This window comes from Tenrec ecaudatus, chromosome 13, assembly GCF_050624435.1.
Source record: "Tenrec ecaudatus isolate mTenEca1 chromosome 13, mTenEca1.hap1, whole genome shotgun sequence".
Taxonomy (NCBI): Eukaryota; Metazoa; Chordata; class Mammalia; order Afrosoricida; family Tenrecidae; genus Tenrec; species Tenrec ecaudatus.
This window is the reverse complement of record NC_134542.1, coordinates 41,888,110-41,910,023: the sequence shown is the minus strand read 5'-3', so window position 1 is coordinate 41,910,023 and position 21,914 is coordinate 41,888,110. Positions and strand designations below refer to the sequence as shown.

The 21,914-nt window shown below is 47.5% G+C and overlaps 1 protein-coding gene across 3 annotated transcripts in view; it reads right to left on the bottom strand.

Annotated features, from left to right (window-relative positions):
• The window catches only part of ANKRD44 (ankyrin repeat domain 44), a 352,825-nt gene extending 333,128 nt beyond the window's left edge, over positions 1–19,697 (bottom strand). For 2 of the 3 annotated variants that reach the window (XM_075529203.1, XM_075529202.1), the window contains exon 1: positions 19,475–19,696. In XM_075529203.1, coding sequence (XP_075385318.1) covers positions 19,475–19,501 — 27 coding nt within the window. In that variant the 5' untranslated portion in view covers positions 19,502–19,696. Of the gene's footprint in view, positions 1–19,474 lie in introns of all 3 variants that reach the window. The other variant, XM_075529200.1, reaches the window with a different exon arrangement.
• Between the last annotated feature and the right edge of the window lie 2,217 nt (positions 19,698–21,914).

Here is a 21,914-nt window from a genome sequence, read left to right as displayed (position 1 = left end):
TCAAGGTGGCCCTCTCCTTTCATGATCAAAAGACACTCCAGAGGAGCAGTCTGAGAATAACGCCGCGGCGGACTCAGAAAGAGCAAGGCCGGGTTTCTGTTTGATTGCAATGCACCGGACGCCCAGCCACACATGGTCACCAAGCCCATCTCTCATGCAGAAATGATCCTTTCTCACCCAACTACAAGTGGAAATTCTTCTTAAAGCATCTTCCAGACGAAAGAGAAATATTAGATAAGAAGACACTGATAACATTTATTTTTACTTTAAATTTCCATTTGCGATAATACATTGTATCTTCAAAATATAGTCATTTAAAGCTCACTTTCCATAAAAGTAAAACAATTCCCACCACCACCAGTCTCCCACCCCACTCCACCATAATTAATGTTGCTGGAGCCCTGGTGGTATAGTGGGCTACACACTGATCTGCTAATCAGAAGATCTGTGGTTCAAACCCACCAGTCACTCCTTGGGAGAGGTAGGAGGTTGTTTGCTCTTACAAAGATTTCAAGTCTCAGACACCTACCAGGGCAGGCTTACTCTGGCCTATAGGATCACACTGCTCTAGCTTGGTTCTTCCTTCGACCGCATCCCAAGTGCACAGTCACTATTTCTGAGTCCACATCTGGCACTTAAAAATCCAGTTTGAAAGACAAGTGATTTACAATACAAACACATGGCCTCCTTCTCCCCGCGATTCCGAGAGGGAAGAAAAAAAGATCAGAGTACAAACAAACTATTGAATTTAAAGGAGTTTTTTTTTTTAATTCAAAGCATACCAAGAACACTAACTCCAAATCCTTTTGATTCCCCCACCACCCCCCGCAACTATTTAAAAGCATAAAAACAGACCCAGAGAGGTGTCCTGACTGCCCAGTGTGTCACAGCCCATTCATGGGAGGAATGGAGGTCAGAAAGTACTACTAAATCTCTGGGCAGGCTCAGCGGGGAGGGAAGGCAGCAGTAACGATGTGGCATCATGAGTTCAGCTCACACCAACTGCCAAAGATGTCACAGGAGCTTAGTGCGGAATCCCATCGTGTGGTTGTTAGGCGATGCCCAGTGGTTTCCAAGTCATAGCAACCCCGTGGACAGCAGAAGGAAACACCGCCGGGCCTTCTGCATCTTCCGACGCCTGCTCTGAGCTGACTGCTGCTGCCAACTGAGCGCCCATGTCCTTGAAGGTCTTCCTCTTGTTCGCTGACCCTGTGTGTCTATGGACTCGCTTTTACCTGCCTTCTTCCCATCATGTCAAATGCCTTATGGTGGTCCCTCACTGATTCCGGAGTGTGTGTATCGCCAGTGAGGACCTTTGAGTTGAAGCAGATCACCACCAGTCCGAGTCTTTCCTGCCGCTGTGCTTGGGTCATTTCCGCTGCAGCTTACATAACAAGCCTTCCCTTCAATTGCTCCAGCCGAAGAAAGCCGAGAAATGTGCACCCACTGGCTGAAGAGCAGTGAGAAATGTTAAGAAGTATTTCAGAGAGCAGGGTACAGCTTACAGGTCAGCACCAGCTCTACTGCTGACCTCTGGAACAAGCATGGCCGAGCGCCTCCCCACTGCTAGTCCCTGCCCTCCAGGTTTGGGGTTTGTTTGTTTTTCATCTTATTAGGGCCAGGGGTGATGGTACTGATTCTCATTTTTAATTTCTTGTGACCCATTTTCCTGCTTTCTACTTTAATTTTAAACTTAACAACATTTTTTAGATTAAAACACATACACACCACACAGATGTGTCCAGTAATGTTTAACTTAGCTCCTCTTTAAATAGCATTTTCTATGTTTGAAGTTAAAAACAGAACTGAGAATTAAAGTGAATTTTTACAAAGCATGCTTCACCTGACTTTTATTCATCAGCCCTTCGCCCACCCCCCTGAGAAAATTATGATTCTCCACTAGTTATTCAGGCCTTGACATTTTAGACCAGTGATTTTCCCAAACTCTGCCCGGTGTGTGTCTATGGAGATTGTCCTATGAACGATTTTGTTTCTACACACTTCCTCAAATAGACACAATGTAAAGAGAAGTGACATCCTTACAAGTAACTGGAAAGTTCCTGCTTGATAATATACACCGGGAGTGACTACAAACTCCACAATACACAGTTGTTCCCATACATTTTTCCAGACAGGAGTTTTTTCAGTCAAATAAACTAAATCATTTCATTTATTCAAATTAGGGGGGAGGATACACTTTCTAACCCTGTAGAAACAAAAGCTACAATGTTTCCATGCTAACTCTGGAGATTTCACACTAAAATGGAAACACTTGCTATAATGTTGTTCAAGTTAGAAAGACCATATTTTAAAAGCCCATGAATTTTCAAAATTAAAAACTAATGAAATCATATTCTCACAGAGCTGAAGTGGACCCTTAAATATAAATCTATCTCTCTGACAAGTGAGCAACCCAAGATTCAAGACCTGTTGCTGATTGCCTGCCATGAGCCACTTCCTGTACTTGCTCACTCGATTATCGCAACTTCTCTGTATTATTAGACACGCGTTACAATAACGGAAGGTTGTGTCGCAGCAAGGCTCCCCCAGCGAGTTCAGAGCAGAGAGCTGGGCCTGCAACTCAGGTGTCTCCAGTTCTCCCTCCTCCACCGCCCGCCCAGTTCCCATGAAATCGATGTGGAAATTGTTTAATAAGATACCACCATACTCTAAAGCATTATAGAAAAGTGATATAGTAAGCTGATATGATTATTAATCATCTAAAGAGTGCAGCCTCTGGAAAAAATGGTTTCTTCTTGGACTGCTAAGAAAAGTAGGAACTATTCAATGTTGCACTCCCTGAACGGACCCTGACATAATTATCCTGAAGTTGTAAGTGCCTTAAGGACGTAAAACACTAAATTACTTTCTTGGCTCCTAAATTACTTGTGACAATATCATCTACTCAACTGGCACTTGGGACATCTTGCAAGCGTATTCTTAAATCTGGACTCCACTGAAAGGATATGGAAGGATTGCCGGGAGTACAGGAATCCACGATGCAATTTCAGACACAACTAAAACCTACTTCCTGTTCCGGTACAAAGAAAGGTATGGCAGTGGAAATTTTAATGAGCAATTAGAATTTTGTAGCTGCTTGCTGCCCGTGCAAAGTACACCGCTTAAACACAAAGGTGGTTCAAAAGTTAATGTAACAACCCAACAACAGAACACACAGAGAGACCAACACAGAGATGCGCAAATCATCTTAGCTTATATCTTATAAGGTGGTCACGTTGGTTGGTTTTTCACAGTTGTATATAAAAACCTTACTCCGCCAAAAAACCTGATATAAACATCATAATAAAATGACATATAAGGAGGAAATAAATTATGTTACAAAGTGATTTGAAGCCTCTGAGTCCCCTCTGCAAAAGAACAGCAGGGAGGGTCACATTTGACCCCCTCTGACTTCCCTGCTCTTCCATTCTTCTTTATCTACTCGGACCCCAAACACACTGCCTTCTGGGGTCTTACCATTTCTTTCAATGGACACGCAAAACTCACTGAGAAAACTCACAACTGAGAGGTTTATTAGGAAAGTGAGCAGATTACAGGAAGTCAAGATCAGTAAACAGGATGCAATCATTGGTCCATATCAGTGCGGCATGTCAGCCCACGGGCAAATCTCTCTCTGGCCTTCACCTTTTAACCAGGTGGTCTCTTGGCTTCTGCCTCTGTGGACCAGGAAGCCCACCAGCTGGTCTGCTTCGAATCTTACAGTTCTCTGCTGCTGCTTCCTGGTCTCTCTGCCTCAGCCACTGGTGCTTCTGGTCTGGGCCTCTGCAACTTCAGACAGCAGACCAAAATCATGAATGTGCTACACTGGTGGATCTTCTCCCAGTGGTCTTGGGACTTCTCTCTCTTCTGAGACGGCTCATTCTTAGAGCCAAGAAAATGGCGAGTAAAAGTGACCAGTTCCCTCTACTAGTGTTATGCACTTAGTCCCTCCCAATCCTTGGGTGGAAGCTACAGGCACTTGGATAGAAGAGCCCTATCAAGAAATTCCACTCTACCACACCTTCAGATTATTTTACTCCGAAAAGACAAGGCAAAGCCAGGCCTTCCCAAAGGTGGACAAGAAGTGATTCTCAGGCAGATGTTCAAATGTCTGACTTGCCTTATAAGGGCCACTCAAACCAGGTCAACACCCCCCACCCCACCCCCCACCTAATTCAGAAGCATATGACGTTTCCAGCAACGAAACTAGCAGAACCATGTCAGATTGGGACAAGCCATAAAAAATAATTCTACCTTATTAAAAATCTTCTCTCAAGTGACCATGGAGGGCCGAAGAGGGACACACGGGAGTAGGAAGAAGTGAGCGGAAAAAGAAAGCGAGAAATAGATTCCAAAAACTGTGAGTCATTCGCACATTGAGGTACCCTGGGCTACTGCTTAAGGTTTGGTGGGTTGTTTCTTATTTCGTAAGATAAGGACTTTCTTTTCTAAATATAGCTACAATAAAATGGAGGAATGTAGCAAAGTTGCCGGTACCATGTCAACCAAAATCAACATACTAAAGTCTGTTTGGTTTGCATACACTGGCGATATGAAGTCTGAAAAGGAAGTTAAGGAAACAATTCCATTTTTAATCGCATCTAAAGGGAGTAAAATGCCTGGGAATAAATCTACCAGGGATGCAAAGGATTTATACAACCAAAATTATAAAACACTGCCGAAAGAGATCCGAGTTCTAAGTAAATGGAAAGATGATCCATGCCCATGGGTTGGAAGACTTAATATTGTTAAGATGCCAATACTACCCAAAGAGATCTATAAATTCAATGTAATCCAGATCAAAATTCCAGCAACCTTCTTTACCAAAATAGACAAACCAATCCTCAACTATATTTGTACGTGAAAAGCAAGAGGTCTTAAGCAGCTAAAACAATGTTCGAGGAGAAGAACAAAGCAGGCGACTCTAAAATATACTCTACAGTTACAGTAATGGGAACAGCCTGTTCTGGTCTAACAATCGACACCTCAATGGAGTGGAATTGAGCATCTGGATATAAACCCACACGTCTATGGTCAACTGACTTTTGACAAAAGTGCTAAGTCCATGCAATGGAGAAAGAAGCATCTCTTCAATGAATGGTGTTGACAAAACAGACTCTCCAAATGCAGAAAAATGAAGGAAGATGCATGCCTCACACCAGATACAAAAATAGATTCAAAATGGATTAAGGACCTAAGTGTGCAAACTAAAACCAGAAACTTCTTAGAACATACAGGAACAATGCTGTCAGGCCCAGCATTAAAAACACAAAACTAAGAATAGGGAGGTCATAAAAAATGTAGAACATTGTTGATAAGAAGAATTTACAAAGAAAGTGAAAAGCCAGGCTACCAACTGGGAGGCTATCATTCATTAACATCTTACCCCACAAAAGCCACCCCGGCCCTTTCAGTGACATCCACATTATTCCACGATACATATTCACTTATCCATAAAATGTTTCCAGGACAAGTCATTTACATAACGTTTTATTCAAGTGTGGAAAAGGGGCAGCGTGGAGATAGGAGCACTCCTACGGTAACACCACCTAATGCTTTGGTGCATTTTGGAACAAGGCAGGGGACAAGTAAACCTTTGATAAGTTATGTTTCCACTACAAATGGAGCAGCGGCTTGGCCTGAGCACAAACATTGAGTCGTGTCTCCAGGAGAGGAGATGCAGGACCTACTAGAAAAACTCAAATGAGAAAGATTGACACACCTCTCCTACCAGGTTTGAGCCTGAAGGGAAGAGGGAAAAAAATCGCAGACTCACAGCCAGCAAGTTGAGGCTAGCTCATAGGACAAAGAAGAACTGCCCCAGTGAGTTTCTGAGATTATAACTCTTTAAGAGTAGAAAGCCCTATCTTTCTCCCTAAAAGCAGCTGGTAGTTTTGAACTCCTGCTCTTGTAGTTAGCAGGCCAACACATAACCACTAACCACCAGGACGCCTTGTGTTACTTAATGGGTATGTGCAAAGTCACTCACCAGCGTTACCTTCCACACCCATCTGTTGCCTACATCTTTTACTGCCTCAAGCATCAGTTGGACATCAACCCGCTCTGAACCCTTTCTAATGATCTGCTCATCTCTAGACACCTGTAGTCTTTAATTAGCATCCAAAAAATACATTTGCTCTACTTTTCTTGATAAAACCAAAAAAATAAAAAACCATACTCACTGCGATTGAGTTAATACTAACGCACAGAGACCCCACTGGGGGTTTCCAAGACTGTAACTGTTTACCGGAGTAGCAAGTCAGACTTCCTCCCGAGGAGCTGCTGGTGGTTTTGAACTGCTGCCTATATGGATCGCAGCCTAACTTGAAACCACTACACCACCAGGACTCCTGTTTCATAGATACCTTGGTTGTTGAACTCAATTTGTTCCAAGTACGTGTTCAAACACTGAAAAGTTCAAGAACTGAACATATTTTTTCCCTTAAGAAATAATGGAAAACTAAATCATTGGCTCTGAAGCCCCAAAATTAGAATTTTAAATTCATTTTTCCAGGACTTTGACACAACAGCCCTAGGTTGTGGAAATACCCCCTAAAACATCTCAACACAATACACTACAGGACACTAAATATCAAAACAGAATACCATAAATAAAATTAGCATATTTTTCATTATATTTTGTTGTTTAAAAACTCCTGGGATTAGGAATGGGACACTGACATGAGCTGCACTTAGAAACCCCACTAGCCTTCCCACAAAGCAGTGGGGTGAGCCTGTCCTTCATGGGCCTGTGAGCTGGCAATGCCTTTTCCTCCTTTGAAATGATGGCCCTATTGGGCATGTTTTCCCACAAAATGTCAGGTTTCATCGCAGCTGACCACTTGCGCTCAGCCACCAGGTCACCAGCAAATTCAGCCACGGATGTATGGGATGTATCAGCTTCATCTTTATTTGCACCTGCCTCCTCCCCGTGCCTCACTCCACCACCTCTGCCCACTCTGCTCTTTTCGGGATGTGTGGAACCAGCCCTGGCTGGCTGTGAATGCTTCAGGCTGCTGGGCACTCGCTCCCCCAGCATTCTTCGTGAAACCACTGGGGAGGCTTTCCGCCTTTGCCCATCTCACTGTCAGACACCCCATTGCCATCGAGTTGTTCCTGATTTATGAAAAGTAACAGTGACTTTTCAACCCCTTCCATGGTCTGCCTTCTTTGCTTCATGATTAACGACTTCACACCTTTCACTTCGTTAGCCACTTTAATCATTGTTGTTGTTTGTTGTTGTTCCTCAGAATGTTGATAGTGTGGACTTAGCCATGTTGTATTCAACTGCCAAGTCAGACAAGGATGACCGGATTCAAGTTTCACAACGACTTCTTCCGTGAACTCAGTCGTGGTTCTCACAGCTTTCCTCTTAGCTTTACTGCTGGATTCACCAACTTTCTCTGGAGCCATGGTGACTGGATTTTACGCAAATAAAGTACAAAAAAAAAAACCCACACTAAGGTTTTCTGCTTTGTTTTGTTTTAATTAATCATTTTATTGGGATACTCTTACAAATCTTATAACAACCCATCATTCAGTAGTATTAAGCAATGGTGAATGTTTTTGTTTATTTTTACATTTTATTGGGGGCTCATACAACTCTTACTAAAATCCATACATATACATACATCAATTGTATAAAGCACATCCGCACATTCCCTGCCCTAATCATTTTCAAAGCATTTGCTCTCCACTTAAGCCCTTTGCATCAGGTCCTCTTTTTTTCCCCCTCCCTCCCGCTCCCCTATGGCGAATGTTTTCACGCATGAATTTTACAATCGTTTACACCAAGAGTGCAAAAACAAAAGGATGATGAACGCCTTAACTTGCAGTAGAAGCACTGTGTGTTGGCTGAGCAGGCGCCTGCTCAGCCACGGAGACATGCGGCGTGATTCACTCTCGACCATACAGGTTTTTTCGAGTCAAATGTTTGATTTGACTATCAAGTCACACAGATTTTTTTTTGGGGGGGGGCACTTTATTGTTTGTTGGAGTAGTAAGAGGTTCAACCTTAGAGTCATTCGACAACTGACTAATATATATCAAGAAACAACAACAACCAAACACCAAACCCATCATCCACTACCATCAAGTCTATTCTGACTCACAGAGACCCTATAAGGTTTCAGAGGTTGTAAATCTCTAGAGGAGGAGACCTTCTGGTTAACCATCCAAGGTTACCCAACAGCGTCCCAGTATAAATATATACACTCATACACACACACAGGAAGGACCTTCTGGAAGAGCAAATTTCTCTTGGAAGAGTAGCCAGAATGCTCCTTGGACATCATTTCGCAAACTGTGGTTGTGTTCTCAGAAGACACTAGTCCCTGGAAAAGGACATCATCATGCTTGGTAAATAGAAGGTCATCGTAAAAGAGTAGGTCTCTCATAAGACAGATGGACAGTGTCTGCAACAACATACTCAAACATAACTACAACCTGAGGGTGGCCTGAGACCAGTCAGTGTTCCGTTGGGTTGTGCAGAGACTGGGTCTCTCTGAGTCAGTTGGCTGGCTGATTGCTCTCTGCTCACCTGAACTTCTGCCTGGCTTACTGTCTTCCCCACGTCTCCTGGGCTCTCTTTGTTTTTACCTTTCTTTATCTCAGCAATCTTCAAGGCCACAAAAACGGAACTGTATCTAGACATTCGGAGGCTGAGCCCTGCATGTACCATTTTCTTCTCACTTTGAGAACACTGGTGATCACCATGTCAACAGCACCAAACTGGATCAGACAGCAGGTGTGGGAAACTGAGGACCAGGAATTGAGTATGTGGACAAATTCTCTATGCTCATATTTAAAGGAGTCTCGGAGGCTGTGGAGGGAGGAGTCTCACATTCGTGGGATGGAGATGAATCCCAGTCACATCCTCCTAACTGAAATCATTCCCCACAGGATGTCCCTGGTCATCATGCCTATCTTAAGGGGCTGCCTGCAAGCACACGATTGCTACTACAGGTGCTTAAAGGTCATCTGCCTGAAGGTTGTCTGCCATCCAGAGCAATCAGACCCTATTGTCTGTCCCACCCTAAGTAGGGCCCACTCCCTTCCGATAAAGATCATAGGTTGTTCCCCTACACAGGGGCACTTAAAGGTGAAGTCCGATCAAAGACGACCAAGGTTAAGCTGCCATCTTAACTCTAGAGCCCGCCCATCTTGTTATGTATGTGCCTTTCTGCCACGGGGAAGTCCCTACACCTCCTTTTCCTATTTCATTATGCCTTTAGTACATCTCCTTCCTGCTACAAGTAAGCCTCTAGCACAGCGGTTCTTAACCTTCTGAATGCCGCGACCCTTTCATACAGTTCCTCAAATGGTGCTGAACCTCCCCCCCACCAACCAATTTTTGTTGATACTTCATAACTGTAATGCTGCTACTGTTATGAATTGGGCGACCCCTGTGAAAGGTCGTTCAACCCCCCTAAGGGGTCACGACCCACAGGTTGAGAACAATCCTTTCCTGTTAACTAAGTGTATGAAGTGGCTTGGGTGCCCGAGATTACATAAGCTTGTGAGAGAATCCATTCACTCTCTCTCCTTCCAGTCGTCATGGAAGAGGTGCGGTCTTGCAGGGCCTGTCTGATGTTTCTGTAATTGGTCCCCCAATTACAGTGGAGGCGGGTCCCCCACAAGCAGGGAAATCAGCTTGTTGGCCTCTATTGTTACTGTGACGTTCAGTGAAAGATGATTGTGCCTGGAAGACTCAGGTCCTCTGAGGAAGGCTTCTTGGGCCCCACTCATCACGGCTCATCAGAGAGAGAATTCTCTAAGGTGCACACTGAGAGCAGCCTCCTGGTTCTGAATCCCCATTGCCAGGCTCTTGGACAGCATTCCAACCCCCTGGGAAGCCTCGCAGACAGAATTCCACAGGGAGCGGTGCCCTAGGCACCCCAGAATAGGATTCATTGGAGGAAAGGACCCTGATGCAGAGGCAGAACTTCAATGCTGACGCTGCCACCACCCAAAGAAGAAGGGTGGGGGGTGGGGGAGAGCAAACGTTCATGAAAAGGATGATGTTCTTGGAAAGCAGCATCAATGCCTTGAGGAGATACTGCCACTGAGAAACCTGAGCCTCTCTCATCTAGGATGTCAGGGTTGAAAGGCCTGGAGAGGATTTGCCGCCCCCGCTTGCAGACCCAGAACTGAAGCTGGGGTCCTGCCCAGAGTCACAGAGAGGACTGGGAGAGCCATGCGCACAACGCAAGTCTTCTGTTTGCGACCTAGTGTTTTCCCAAAATAAACTCAAACACAAGCAAGGCAATATAATTTAAGAGACAGATTAGAACTGTGATTACAATTTCCATGTCTAAGCTTCAAACTCTTGTTTCTGGCCACATTTTCTCTTTTTATGAGGTGTTTCTGGAAGCTCCCTTAATGGGCGGGGAGCGGGGTGGGGGAGACTTTTCGTATTAAAGATACCTTAGAAAGCCACACTGTGATGTCTACAACTAAGTGGAGTGGGAGCAGGGGGTCTATAGATGCACGAAGGCTCAAGATGCAAAAACAGCATGTGTTCACTGCGGTGACATCGTTTGAAAATGGAGGTGCTGGTGTTGCTCAACACGAGGAACAAAATCCATGCCAGTGACCTGCCTGCACGGGGGAAAAGGTTGGACTGGCAAGTGCTTCTTAGGCATATAGGTATTCACACTTAGACACATACTCACAGACAAACACCCCTATACATGTATGCATATGAAGGGGTCTTCAAAAGGTTCAAAGAAATGTGTATTATGAACCAAATTCTGTGCACAGATTTCTATTATTTTGCACAAATATCAACTCATATAGTTGGCTTAACATGTTTGAACAAGATCAAGTTTGAGACACTATGAAGAATAAGACATTGATTTAAAATAGTCCTTATCGGAGCAACATGAGTTCTGTTAAAGCTGAAGCAAGAACAACATAAAATGTAAGGTGAAGCTTGGGGAGCAGAATGGCAAAATCAGTGATACTGTATAAAAGGCTCATGAGGACAATGTCCCTAAAGAAATCTGGCAATTTACAAACGAATATTTTACCTCACGAAGGGACGAGACAATGTTGAAGATGAAGGCCACACCAGCAAACCGTCCACATCAATTTGGGAGGAAACAATTAATCTACCAAGATACCCTCATTGACAAGGTCTGACAACAGCAGAAACAATAGCAAATTCTATATAGACATCTCAAATGCTCAGTTCGGACAATTCCGACTAAAAATTTAAAGTTGACCAAACTTCCTGCTTGGTGCATGCCACAATTACTGCACTAAATGAGCCACGAACAAGAGCACCGCTTTCCACAGAGATTTTAAATAAATGGGAACAAGAAGATCCTGAGGTATTCCTTTGAAGAATTTCAAAGGAGAGGAAACATGGCTTTACCGTGCTGAAGGACCATTCTACTGTGTCCTCCAGGCTCGCTGTGCGTCGGAATCAACTCGATGGCACTGAATTTGAGTTTCTGGGTTGTGGGTAGCATGGTGCAACAATGCAACCCCTTAAAGAAGGCGTGCACAGAGTAGAGCAGTGTGCACAGGAGATGGAGGAGCAAGGGTGTTGCAGCGTTCAAAGTGTCAATTCCAACACATAGGGACCCCATCTAGGGTGTTGAGACTGTAAATCTTTACCAAACAGCCTCACTTTTTCCTTAGAAGCAGATGGTGGGTTTGAACCACTCCTTAAACAAACAAACACCCTCTGAGATCACCTTGTGACTAAATAGATTAACAAAAATAATGACATTCACTGTCAGTAAGGAGCCTAGGTGGCGCTGTGGTTAGGAATTGGGCTGCTAACACATCAAGGATGATGGTTCAAACCTCCCATCTGCTCTGTTCCAGAGATTTACAGTCTCGGAAACCTTACATGGGGTCACTATGAATTGGGATAAATCCTCTGGCCAGGTTTGCTTTTGGATGATCACTGTAAGTACGGTACTCCTATTTGACAAAATTATGTGCATGACACAAAGCAGTCAATAATTATTTTAAAACAAAATGAGGCTGTAAGGGGCAGGAGAACTGGATTCATGGAAATGAAACAACCAGAATGCCCATCAAGAGAAAGTTCACACATTGCGATGACTGTAACCAATATCCCTGAACAATCTGTGTGGAAATTGCTGAATGGAACCTAGACTGCTATGTAAACCTTCGCCAAAACACAGTCTTTGTTTGAAAAAAGAGAAGAAAAGGGGTCCTTTAAAATTATGACTATCCTAATAAAGATGCTAGATCTGTGAGTCAATAATTGCAACCTGTTGGGCGACAACTCTTTGATGGACATGGAAGTTAATAAGAAAAAATATCTGCTCTTCTAGTCTTGCCTTCTGATGGCAGTAGAAGGTAAATAGAGTAATAAGGGGTCTTTGAAAAACCTGTAAAATGAAGGGAAGGTCAATCTCAAAAGCTACTACACGGCTACAGGAGTAAGAACAGCTTGATACTGGCACAAAAATAGATGCATAGACCAATGGAATAGAATTTAGAACCCAGGAATAAATCCATCCTCCTACAGAGTTGATTTCTTTTTTTAAAGATCATTCTATTGGGGGTTCTTGCCGCTCTTATATCAATCCATACATCAATTGTATCGAGCACAGTCAGACAGCCGATTTTTGACAACAAGCTGAAACACGTGAAATGGGGAAGAAAGGGTCTCTTCAACAAATGGTGCTGGTAAAATTGGATTTCCTGCTGGCGAGGATGTGTTGTTAGGTGACCTCAAATTGGTCACAATTCATGTGAACTATGTATGACAAAATAAAGCGCGGTCCAGTCCTTCAAAAAAATTGGACTTTAATTTGTGGAAGAATCAAACAGGACCCATACCTTACTCACAAAATCAAGTTCAAGATAGACTAAAGATCTAAAGGTGAAATCTAAAACTATAAAGATTGTCAATAAAAAATAGGGACAAATTTCTGGGCCCTAATATATGACATAAACACAGTAACAAACATAATGAAAGACATCCACCCAGCAGAAGATAAAATAAATGGCTGGGATCTCCTAAAAATAAGACACTTGGGTTCATCAAAAGACTTCCTCAAAAGAGAGAAAGAGAGCTCACAGACTGGGGGTAGAGGGATTTGGCCATCACACCTCAGGTTTTCCAAAGCTGTAGGAAATGTAAACACCTCAACAAGAAAAAGATGAATTTTCCCATTTTAAAATCGGCAGAGGCCTTGACCAGATTATTCACCAGAGAGGAGAGAAATACGAACACAGAGAGCAGGGGTACTTTGAAGGCAGCCAGCCAGTCAAATCTCTTCATTTTACAGACAAATTTGAGACCCAAAGAAGTTAACTGACCCTCCCTTATCTTATCCCATGATAATCAATCATCACACTTTCCCCAGCAGCCAGAATCACAATCCTCTTAACAGATTGCTTCTACAGTTGCCCCTGACCAGCTGGTTAGAACTGATGGGCCGGTGAGATGGAAGTCATTTTCCAACTCTGAGCTTGCACAAGGTCCTAACAACCTTTGAATTATCTAAGCCAGTGTAGACATGACTCAAAGGAGAATGACTAGCCTACTGGTCAAACTAGTTCAGTGCCCATGTCAAGTCCGAAGTGGGCAAATCCAGTGTGCCCAGATTACCTGGGACAAGCCTAGTTCACTTCTGGTGTCGTGGCTTAAGAATTAATATTAATTATTAATTAATACTATTAGCTTCACTCTCAAAAGTGGCCTGGTTTGGGGGGAAATTATATGGCCATCTTAATTCTATGCAGCTCCAATGAAACATTTATGATTTGATTGTTTATTTGTGGGAACAAATATGCTGAACTGGTAGCAGATAATTGTCTCATACAAAGGCGCTTTCAAATGACACTAAACCCATGTCAGGCTCAGGGACCACCGCACCAGACTATGTGCTTCCTATAAAACTCATCGCCAGTGAATTGTTTCCCACACGTCGCCACCCTAGGGCACAGGAGAAGTGTCCCCATAGGTTTCCAAGACTGGAAATCACCATGGGAGGAGAAAGCCTTATGATTCTCCCACAGAACAGCAGACGGTTTCGAACTGCCGACCGTCGAGATAGCAGACCAACATGTAACCCTGTTTGCTCTGCTCGTCTGCAATCTGGAATTTTCCTGGGGGAGGGGGAAGAAGGAGAGGAGTGCTGTAGCTCACTGAGCTTGAAAAGCCCCAAAGTACCAGGTGTCTACCCACTCGAGAGTGCTGGGTTACGCTTGCTCATGGCGCCAGCCCGCTTTGCAATGGTCTCCTAGCACACTTCTATAGGACCTTCTTGGGATCTGCCACGGTCACTGGTCAGAATCCGCAGGACATCCCAGAAATGTAAATGTTCGCTTTAAAGAATGTTTCCACCTTACGTCTGGTACAAACAACTTGGGTTTTTTTAAGCTTCTATTTACTCTCTGTTTAAAGGAGAGAAGTAAATGTTGAGGTCCTAAACAACAACCAAGTCCAATCATCCACCGCAGATCTTCGGTGACTGTGCGGCACCACGCTAAAGGGATCAATCATATATCTAGTGAAGCATGCATTCCATTTATTTGGGAAAGTCATTGGGCAGAAGAACATAAATATCAGCTATGTGCTTGAGGGGAAGGTGGCGACAGCATCAGGTGGAACGTTTTACTTTCTTGCCTGGCTCAGATGGGAAACCAGAAGGACATCACAGACTCAAGAGTGGTTAGCTCAAAAAACAAAAACAAAGAAAAAAGAGTGGTTAGCTCAAAAAACAAAGAAAAGAAAAAAGAGTGGTTAGCTCAAAAAACAAAAGCAAAGAAAAGCAAAAAGAGTGGTTAGCTCTGAGGAAAGGGATTTCAGGTGAATTGGACAATTCCTCTTCTTGCCGTGCAGTGCTGTGGGTGAGGCAATGTGCTGCTCACGCCAAGATTGGCAGTTCAAACCCACCGAGCCCCCCACAGGAGAAAGATGAGGGTGCCTGGTCCCATAAAGATTGACAATCTCGGAAACCCAGAGTAAGGGTCACCATGCACAGAATCTACGTGATGACAGTGGATTATTTCTATACGATTCACAATGTATTTGTAACATTTAAAAAATAATAACCGAAGGGGGGGGTGCAAACTGTCAACACATTGACCAGTATGGGGTGGCAGAGATGAAGGGAGGAGGCAGGCATGAGGCAGACGAGGACAGAAGCGTTTGACCAGCGATTACCTGACAGCGAGGGCCTTGCCCCAAAGGCAGGAGGAGTTAGGGGAGGGCTGCTCCCAGGAGGCCCCCCGCCCAGTGAGAGCAAAACAACCAAATCAAACTCATTGACTCGAGTCAAGGCCAACTCAAGTCGGCGCCCTGTGGGTTTCCGAGACTGAAACTGTTTCCCGGACCAGAAATCCCAGTCTGTCTCCAGGTGTCCGTCAAGCCCATGGTCGCACTACACCTTCTACTACTCTGTCCGGCCTTGTGGTCAGAGGCCCTGTGTGATGGCCACTCTGCTCTCACTCACCGGGAATGTGACCTGGAACAAGACGAGTAGCCAGTCTACTCCTCAGGTTCCTTATCTACAAAAGAGGAATCGCCATCCATGCCTCCCAGTGCTGCAGTGAGGGCTAAGAGATGGTTCACAGCCAGGGGCCAGCAGGCAATTAAAACTACTCACAGCACAACTACAGGGCAGAAGAGAACTACCCCATGGGGTTGCCAAGGCTGTAAACCTTCACAGAAACTCGCTGACACCTCTTTCTCCACGGACAGCCACTGGGTTCAAACAGCTGACCTTGTAGTTAGTTAGCAGATTGCACCACCAAGGCTCCAGCAAACACTAAGAACACATCAAACACAAACCATTCATTATTAGATCTCAGCCATGCACCACCAGCCGAGTGCACTTCCACCACCATGAATGACAGCATGTCCCCAGATGATCAGAGAAGGGTCCAGAGGGTAAGGGGTTCCCCCCCCCCCACTTCTCTGCTGAAGGCAGGACTAAACATCTAAACCAAACCCACTACCATTGAGGCAAGGCAGGGCCACAGAGTAACACTTGCTTAAGTCTGTGTTCCAGGGAGCAATGAAAGGCAGCCCAGCAAACATGCAAATAGGTCCCAAGCCCCTGCACTGTGGGCCCAAAGTTCTATGCTCAAAGTTCCAGGGTTTCTCATCTTTTGTCTCTTTAGCAGCCACTGCCTTTGGCAAGGAGGCAGGTGACTCAAGTGCTGAGCTAGGCCTTGGCAAGAGGGTGCCAACCCAGAAGGCCTCCAGGCAGGAAGCTGCAAAAAGAGCCACCTGCAGAAACGTTTTGTCTTCAGGCAGTCTTAGAATGAAGGTGGTGTTTTGCAGTCATTTGAAAAAGCAAATGAAAATCAAATTTGATTTTTCAAATGACTGCAAAACACCACCTTCATTCTAAGACTGCCTGAAGACAAAACGTTTCTGCAGGTGGCCCTTTCAGTAAGCATAGGGAGACCTTTGAAAAGTCCGACAGACTTTACCATTCCAGCCACCTAATGTTCAAAATCTCACTTGACCAAAGATATAAAGCAACCTCTTAACACCCATGTATGCAAAAGTGGCTACAATATTGTTACTAGCCCCATAGGTCAGTGTGCTCTGTGATCCACGGGTGACCAACTTAGCCTGATTGATCTGGAAAGTTCCCGGTAAACGCCTTCGTCCTAGGCAATCCAGGGCAGTTCCTCACCCTCAACCCTCAAGCTGCAAAGAGAAGCCATGTGTGTTGTGTGAACCTGTAGCACAAGAGACAGGGCTACAAATGCAGAAGTGTGAAATACCAGCTGGTGTGTTTGTGGCAATCGCTCCCAGTTCCTTTTCAAAGTAATAAAAGCCTAAAGGCCACAGTTGCCTCTCCCTTCCCCCTTTTTGCTAACTCTCAAGAGTCAAAAGCTCACTGCCACCCACCACCTCGCAGCAACCCCTAGGACAGGGTTGAACTACCCCATGGGTTTCCGGGACTATAGCTCTTTCTGGGGTAGAAGGTCTCATCTTTCTCCCAAGAAGCAGCTGGTGGTTTCAAACTGCAGTTCGAAGACATTTCCCTTCTTTTGCACGATGGAGAGATCACTGCAGAATTCAGTGTTGAAGTGTGCTCACCATGGGCCAATCAGCTGCAGAGCTCAGCTTCAGCAGAATAGGAAACATCCCCCCACTCTACCTTTGGGCATGTTTAAAAAAGCCCTGTGACTCAGAGTATCAGCAGCAAGAACTCTGTCCCCAGCAAAAAAAAAAGTGATGATGATGATCAAGATTCGCCACATAAATAATGTGAATCGAATGAGGGAAGAATTTCTTTATGAATGGCTAAAAGATCTGTATAAACCCTAAGGCAGGGATCCCAAGCAGGCTTCTAACAGATGGGTAAGCACAGGGCTTCTAAGCCTCCAGCGAGTGAGGTTAAGCACTGACTTCTAAGAATCTAGCGTTTCTAACTGAAAAGGTAAGACTATAAAAGGCAAGAAAGGCCACAAACTTCCTGGACCTAAAGCCACACAGAAACCTGCACTGCCCAGCACCCTGCCCCACCCAGACTACCTCTTCTCCACCCAACCTCCTCTGGCTCTGACCAAGGTTGCCTGGCAATTTCTAGATGATCGTGAATCTTAGACTGTCTCCAGCTTCTTCTTTGTGCACTAGTGGGGTGGGGTGGGGGCAGCAAAATGAAGGTTGTGCAGTGTTGTTTCCTTAGAGACACTGGTTTCTGTAGGGGGTCTGAAAGAGGTCCCATCTAGGACCATCTGACAAGACACACCTCTTTGAAAATCCTCAATCTGACCAGTAGCATTGTCTTTCTTAGGCCAAGACACTCTTTTTAGCAGTGTTGCTCTTGGTCTAGAAAATGATAACCTGCTTGAAACACTTCCAACACATCCAATGAGAAGACAGAAACGTCCTGCAACTTCTAACAGGAGACTTAGAGCTGGGCGCCGAGCCCCTGGCTGCACGCCATCATCGGTCCGAGTTAGGCGAGCATGCTTCTCAAGATCTTAGTAAGAATGGAGGACTTTAGCACTCCTCATCACGCTAACAGTCTGAGGGACATTCTTTCCTGTACCTGATAAGAATGATAGCCTCAATTAGAAGAATGGGGGCGGGCGGGGGTGGGGGGGTGGTTGAAGAGTTACGATGAACACACAGGTATGTGGGCGACCCACAAAGATGACAGGACCAAGCACGGTAAAAGGGAAAGATTGGAAACAGGCAAACGTCTAACGGTTGAATCTCAGACCAAAAGGTGGGGGAGATCCCATTATCAACTGACAAACCGTTGAGAACAAGTAAACGCATCAAAATTACCAGCGGCTCCTCCCACTAAATTTAAACATCAACAGGAGTATTCATTCACTCACTGCCGGTACCCTCTCTTCCCTCCCTCCCCAAAGCCTCTAAATTCTTAATGAAAACCAAGCCTAAATAAACCTAAAAAGACCAGGACGAATCCTTGCAAAACACCGTGGTCTCTAGTTGCATTCAAACCGCTGGCTGGATGCTGGTGGCCGGGGGTGGGTGGGGGAGAAGGGGCGACCCTGGAACCCCTTCGGGAAGTTTGCAGTGTCTTGTTCCAGAGGGGGCCGTTGAGAGGGGGCAGTCACACGTCGTGTGTCACGGCCAAAATGCCTCTCAACCTACCAAGACTCCAAACGACGTTCCTTTCACTAAATGGTAAGGGGCACAGCAAGCTTTTTCTTTTGGCTTTCTGCACGGGGAGACCTGAATGGCGAGTTTGCCGGGCAACTTGTTAGGTGGCCCGTGGGCGCCCCTTTCCCAGGAACTGCCGAGTGCAAGGGGGGGGCGCGGTTGATCCCGCCCCCCCACCCACCGAGCGGGCGCGTCTGCCGGAGGAGAGGAACAAAGCTGATGGGGGCACCGGCGGAGGGCAGCCCGGCGCCCGCGAGCGCACTCCTCCACCATCTCCTCCTCATCCTCCTCCTCCTCCTCCTCCTCGGGGAGACCGGTCCGGGCCCCGAGCACCCCTCGGAGGTCCTCCTCGCGCACACTCAGGCACGCACCCCGGGCTGCTGGGGAGGAAGTCGGGGTGTCGGGTCAATCGGATAAAGACAGCGCGACCAGAGCAGGGACGCGGGCTGGCTCCCGCTCGGCTGGGCTCCGGGAGAGGAGCGGGGTGCAGGGGGTCCGGGCAGTGGACCTTCCTCCCAGGCCCACGGTCCCCCGGCCGTCAGCGCGGAGCTCGGGGGCCGGAGGGGCGCGCCAGCCTCCCCTCCCCCCGGCCCGGGCCCGCGGACCACCCGCGCCCGCGCCCCGGCAGGGTCCCCGCGGAGTCCCCGGGGCGCCGCGGGGTCCCGAGCCGAGCGCGCAGTTGCGCCGGCCGCGAGCGGGGAGCGGCGCCGGGAGCGGAGCGGCCGCCGCCGGGTCCCGAGGCAGCGCGCCAGGAGCACACACTCCTCCCCTTGGCCCGGAGTAAACAGCTCGCGGGCGCGCTCCGCGCCGCCCCATCCCCCGCGCCCGCGCCCGCGCGTCCCGCCCGCCGCCGCCGCCGCCGCCGCCGCCGCCCCCTACCTGGTCGGCGAGCTTGAGCACTGCCATTCTGCCGCTCCTCCGCGCGCGCACGCACGCAGCTCCCGCGCCCGCCGAGGTGCAGCCGGGCGCCGGCGAGCGGAAGGGATTGCCGGGGACAGGGGGGCGGGGGCGCGGAATCGGGCTCCCGAATTTGACAGCCTTTCCCCTGCTCCTCCTCCGCCGCCCGCCCCGAGGCTGACACTGGCTCGTGGGGCTAGCAGCCGAGCCCGCCCGCCTTTATACAGGAAGTGCCGGCTGCTGCCAGCCGGGCCGCCACTGACATCACCGCGCGCTGCCTCGCTCGCTGCTCGCTGCTCGCCGCGCCGCGCCGCGCCGCTGGGCCGACGCTGCCTCCTGCCGCCCGCAGCCGCGCCTCGCAGCCCGCCACCCCGAGCGCTCTCCGGCGCTGCGCCCCGCCTGCCCCGGCTCCCCTGCCCGCGCGCCGCGGTCTCCCGGCCGCCGGGGCTCCCTCCCGCGCACCGACGGGCGAGCCTGTGCGGACGCACCCCGAGGGGCCCAGGCTGTCACTCGCACGCCACCCACTGCAACCCCGAGGCTGGGGCACACCCCCTGCCCTAAACCGCGCCTCCTAGCCCGAAATCCGAGTGTGCCCGCGCTCCCGATTATCCCGTGCCGGCCAGGCACCACACTCGGGGTGCTCGCTTTGATAGGTGCCCCGAGGCCTGGAGACCGGGTACGCTTTTTAGCCAGGAAGGAGTTGCGCTTCACAGATAACTGGCATTGGGGGTGAGGGCCAGGGCCTCTGGCTTGTCCTCCAGCCAGCGTCCAGGCACACAGACACACCATCCTTAAATTGTAATTCGGTCGCATAGACACACAGATAAACGGCAGGATTGTGGGGAGGATGGAGATGGCGCAGTTGTTGGAGAAGCGAAGGAATTCTGAATTGCCTCATTGATGGGGATTTTGGATATTTCCACCAGTCCTGACTCATGAATGCACACAAAATCCAAAGGGACCGTGTTGTCGCCGGGTCATATTCATAATCAGAGTAAATGCTGACCTCGAATCCGGACAAGCAATCCAGACTATGCGCTGGGTGTCTACCCATAAACAAGCAAGATACCTAGACCCAAGAAAGTGCCTGCCGGTAGTCAGGCTAATGAATGTAATTACCCACTGAGAGAGGGATTGGGGGAGGAGGGTTGCTTCTGAAGGAACCGGGGACAAAGGCTTCCCTGAGAAAGTGTGAGGCTTTGCGAACTGGAAAGGAGGAAGTTGCTCAGGGCCTGTGCCCTTGGTAGTCCCCAGAGCAACGGTGCTGGGAAGCCCTGAACAGTGAGTGACCCAGAGCTAGAGAGTTCCTGGGGCAAGATCGACCTCTGTCCCTTATTCTCAAACCACACATGTCCTTATGGGGGTCCTTCCTCCCTACCTTCAGAGCCTCTCCAAAGCCTCCTGTGAGAAAGGAGTGTCAGCATTCACTTAGCATCCTCCATTGACCCCCCAACCGCCAGGTCTTTCCCCGCGCAGGTAAGTCACACAGCACACAACTGAGATTCCGATCATTCAGAGCAAAGCAGGCAAGCAAGCATTCTCCTGGCTTCTACTCTGTCATCAGTGAAGCATGAAGAAAGGGGGGAAATGTTTCTCTCTCTCTCTCTTCCTCTCTCTCAAATCACCTCTCAAACACAAATTGGTTGCTTTTGTTGCCGTTAGGCGGCTTTTCTCTGTTCTTGCTGGTATGTCTCTTTACTAATTAAGATCGCCCTGCATGGCTTTGTAAGTAAATGGAATAAGCCAAAAACCAACCAAGCTCACAGTCATCGAGCCGATTCCCAATTCATAGTGACTCATTGGGACCCTATAGGACAAAGTAAAACTGCTCCTGTGCGTTTCCAAGGCTGTAAATCTTCAAGGGAGCAGAAAGCCTCATCTTTCTCCCTCACAGCAACTGGTGAATTTGAACCCCCAACCTTGTGATTAGCAGCCGAAATCATAACCCATAGTGCCACCAGTAGGCTTCTAGTAAACTGTAGAGGACACTGAATGTTTTTGTTTCTTTGTTAGTTCAAGGATAATTTGTTGGCCTTTGGGAGTGTTTTCCAGTCCAGTCTGTTGGGGCACCACGCCCTGGCCCCAAAGTCCACCTTCAACATTCCCTGGGGACCTTGCCACTCCATTCTCTTGCTGTTCTGCTGCACTCCCCCAGTGCTTTGTCTCGGTGTGGTGGGATCAGGTCAGGTGCAATTCTCACACTGTGTCTCCAGTGCTATCTCCTGCAGGGCCATGGGACAGTGAGGGGCGTCATGTCTCATAGTGGGGCTGGCCATGTGGTCCTCTCTGTGGACTGGCTGCTCTAATTGGGGTCATCGTCCTCAAGGCCTGGTGGTCCAGGATGTGCTCCACTCTCTCCTACTCCCCCTTCATTTGTTCCTGTGTGCTCTGATCAGATATGTTCCTCTCCTGGAGCTGCAGA